The 4288-nt window shown below is 27.8% G+C and overlaps 1 protein-coding gene across 1 annotated transcript in view; it reads left to right on the forward strand.

Moving 5' to 3' along the window:
* The window catches only part of LOC101515288 (FK506-binding protein 2), a 3592-nt gene extending 1123 nt beyond the window's left edge, over positions 1-2469 (forward strand). The window contains exons 3-6 of the mRNA XM_004510180.3: positions 136-198; positions 1090-1180; positions 1661-1765; positions 2168-2469. Of these exons, the coding sequence (XP_004510237.1) occupies positions 136-198; positions 1090-1180; positions 1661-1765; positions 2168-2253 (345 nt within the window). The 3' untranslated portion in view covers positions 2254-2469. The remainder of the gene's footprint in view (positions 1-135; positions 199-1089; positions 1181-1660; positions 1766-2167) is intronic.
* The last annotated feature ends 1819 nt before the right edge of the window (positions 2470-4288 follow it).

A 4288-nucleotide genomic window follows, 5' to 3' on the forward strand; every position in this document is an offset into this window, starting at 1 on the left:
TTCCCTACCAATGATGCAACTAATTTCCATCAATAATAAAATCATTTCTTACCAAGGCTATTTTGATTGTGTATTACAGTGAAAATTGGTTTATGTCATTTCATTGCTCACTATTTATGCTCCTTGCCGTTGCAGTATAAACCAACATCATGTGAAGTTCAAGCACACAAAGGTGATAAAGTGAAAGTACACTACCGGGTGAGTAATTTCTTATGATTTCTTCCATTAAGATATGCTTTAGCAGTCACCTCAAGGTTATGTTTGGGAGATGGGATGGATCAAGGAACCAAAAGAAAATGAAGGGGGAGGGAAGAGGATGGGAGGTTAAGTAGTTAGTAACTGATAAGTTTGCTTCACTTTGTTTGGATTTTATTGGTTAAGACCCTCTAAATTGGGGAAACTTCAAAATGTTCATTGAATTATTAAGGGACGGTGTTGGTCTCTTGGAGTTAAAGGTGTAACTATTATGTTCTCTTGTAACTTTGAAGACATTCTTGTCTATTTGAAATTTTGTACTTAAAAAAGTCTTTTTTTTTTGTTATAATCTTAACCATTCATGATTTGATTAATGGCTGACAATCATTCCTCTTATTTTCTAATTATAAAAGTCATCTCATTTGATATGCTCATAAATGATATGCGGTAGAGGTTCACATAAATACAGACACAATATAGAATGGAAAAGATGAAAATAGTAGCAATTTTTGTAAATGACCGACCTTTTGTTTTACAAAAATTATGCTGAACTCTCCTTTAATTTGAAAGCCTATATAAACATCTGCAGTAATTAGCATTGACTATATATTCTCTACCGTGTTGATGGTTAAACATCTGCAGTTTTTAATGAGATTGGTAATGTCATCTTATGGCTAATTTCCTATCTGGTTTGGAGAAATTTTTATGTCACTTTCTGGAAGTAACAATATTAAATTATTTTAAGTGGTCAATTACATGCTTTAAGGAATTTTGTTATTACTTTTATGATCATTTCATTTGTTCTTCCCATGACTGATGTGGTGTCATGCATTTACTTATTTTTTGTCTATCATGACATGTTCCTACATATTAAATATTTACATGTCTTTGCAGGGAAAACTCACTGATGGTACTGTTTTTGATTCAAGCTTTGAAAGAAATAATCCAATTGACTTTGAGCTTGGTAGTGGCCAAGTGATCAAAGGTAAGTGTGCAGCCACGAATAACTTGTGCTCTTTTGAATTTCTGGTTTCATTGCCAATAAAAGTGATAAATGATATTGAACAGTGTATTGGAATTAGGTATGCATAGAATATCACTGTAAACCTAGTCTGCTCAGCTCTGCTGTTTATAATATACTAAACCCACTGGATGTCACTATCCAATGTGCTAAAGATAAATAAATGTGAAACTCAACAAACTTATTGCTGGATTTTCATTATTTTCTTCAGTTTTATGCTGTTTCCTTAATGATGACAATATACAATCATATTTCTCCAGATTTTATGTTTTTTTTATCATTTAAGTTTTCTGGCCGCCAGATACCAGTGCTATAAATTGTTAGTATATCAAAAACATGCATGATGGTGTATTTACATGATCATCCAAACATGTAAAATTTATGGTTTATGGATGATGATAGATCTTCAAGATAAAGAATTACATGATTACTCTTTTTTTGCAGGATGGGACCAAGGATTATTGGGAATGTGTCTCGGTGAGAAGCGGAAACTGAAAATACCAGCAAAACTTGGCTACGGAGAGCAGGGCTCCCCACCCACTATTCCAGGTAATTTATAATGTTGATAATGATAGTAATGCTTTAGAGCCAAAACCTCTTTCAAATTTCAAGTTAGTGAAATTAATGTCTAATAACAGCTAGATAGTGATCTGGTTGCCCTCTGTACTCAGTCAAGATAACTTCTTTCATTACTGAATTACATCAGCGTTCTATTTTTATTTATCCCCCTTCGGATATGCAACATTAAAACTTAGAGGAAGAATGCAATTGTTTTTTATGTGGATATCTGTTTTATATCATATTAATTACATAATTTTGTGAAGGCATTCTGCTATGATGTCACCATTGATATTCCATTTATTTAGCTTGTATTGCTTTTCAGCATTTTATGCATAACCAACCAACTATATTCTCAATGTATGCTTATATAATATGACTTTGAACCTACAGGGGGTGCAACACTTATATTTGATACCGAGCTTGTGGGAGTGAACGACAAAAGTTTAAGCGAAGAAAAATCAAACTCCGAACTGTAGACAAATCAAAAGAAATGGATAACTAGACTTTCGGGAATATTTGATAGCTTATTTGTGTACCTCAATAATATTTGGTTTCAATTCCTTTTTTATTTTTATATGATAGTGGAATCACCATATTTTCGTTTTTAAACTCTAAGTGAGGCTTATTTTGAAAGACTTAGCTGTTGTTACCTAATCTATCTGGTATTTATTAGCGATTAAGCTTTGGTGAGAGTTTTCATTGGTTTGCTTATGTCCTTTGTCGCCAGATTTTAACGATTGCAACACAATCCGCATCTGCATGTACTCTCGTGATCTTATCTCAATTTAGATGGAGAAAATTCGTTTTGATTGGGTATGGGTTTTCTTCAAAATTAAAATTAAGGGGCGGGGATAGATTTGGGTGTTGATATTTACCCTTTTCTAGTATTTATTCCGCTATTAATATTATTGTCATTTTTAAATTTTATGTTTATGTATATATTTAATCTTTTTTAAATCTCAAAAGTTATAATTCTTTTATATAGAAAATATGATTTTAATATTTTTAAATTTTATTATATTAATTATAATAAATAAAAATTTTAAATTATTATTTATATATAAGAGTAGTTGCGGCGAGAAAACCCAAATCTCATCCTTAAATTTCATACACATGTAAAATAAGAGCGGGGACGTATTTTTTCCGATTGGATGCGAGATTGAGTACAAAACTTGCCGCATTGCCATGTCTATCTGTTTTTTTTTTTTTTTCCTCTTATTTTCTTGTAATTGTAGTCTAATGTGAATCGTTCTAACCTAATGTCTCAATTCAGTGTTTGATGAACAAACGTAATATGATAAGTTAATCTAAAATTCTATTATATCAAATATGAGTTGGGTTAAAAACCAACAAAATAGAATAAGAACAATAATTTACTCAATTACACTTATAAAATATAATTTAAAATATAAATTGAAATATAATAAAATATAAATATAAAAATAATTTATAAACTATAATCTAAAATATAAAAATATAAATATAATCAAATAGAAAAATAATTAATAGAATTTAATATTAAACTTAAAAATAAAATATTAGTAATTAATTTAAAAAATATTTATGATTTTACACGAGGATAATTTTATCTTTTTATATAATTTAATAAATTAATATTCACAATTATAAAAATATGAACGTTAATTGAAATTTTAAAATAAGTATAATTTGTTTACAAGGTATTATTGCCATTTACACACACACACACACACACACACACATATATATATATATATAATCATATCTTTATTTACATTCTAACAAATAAAATATAATTATTTGGTTACTTGTGATTTTGTTTTCAAAATTTGAATTGTTTATTTAGTAGTGTCAATAGATAGTTTTAATATAAAATCATTTCATTACTTATTTAATTTTTTTATTAATTTTTAATATTTAAAATATAATAAATTAATTTAAAAGAAAAAAAAAAACTAATATGTAATTGTTTACGATGGTAATCTTGTTATTTAAATATAATATCTATTATATCATATTATGATGAGATGTGTATCAAATACATGATAAAATAAAATATTATCATGTTGGTTATTATGTGTGTATCAAATACAAAATAGTATTAATCACGTGAACGCAACGCTTAATAATAAATAAACAATAATTTATATTTCATAATAATTGTCAATTAATAGGTAGTCGGGGGATGAAGTTAAATTAGGCTAAATTGTTAACCAGTTTGTTGAGGTCGTGAGTTTTAATTTTTGATTTAAAAAGTTTATTTTAAAATCAAAACATATTTAAGTAAAATTGAATTTCATTAATTTTTTATTTAATATTAAAATAGTTTTTCTTAATAACTTATAATAATAAAATATTTTATAATTTTTTAAATTAATATTCCACTATCTTTAGACATAAACATCACTTCCGACAATTATTTACTACTACCTCTAACAACCATCTATGACCACTGCTGCCATCACACCACCCACCTTGAACCTCTCAATTTATCAATGATAGAAATTAAAGTCTATAAACCGAAAGAAAAAA

Source organism: Cicer arietinum, chromosome 7 (genome assembly GCF_000331145.2).
Source record: "Cicer arietinum cultivar CDC Frontier isolate Library 1 chromosome 7, Cicar.CDCFrontier_v2.0, whole genome shotgun sequence".
NCBI lineage: Eukaryota > Viridiplantae > Streptophyta > Magnoliopsida > Fabales > Fabaceae > Cicer > Cicer arietinum.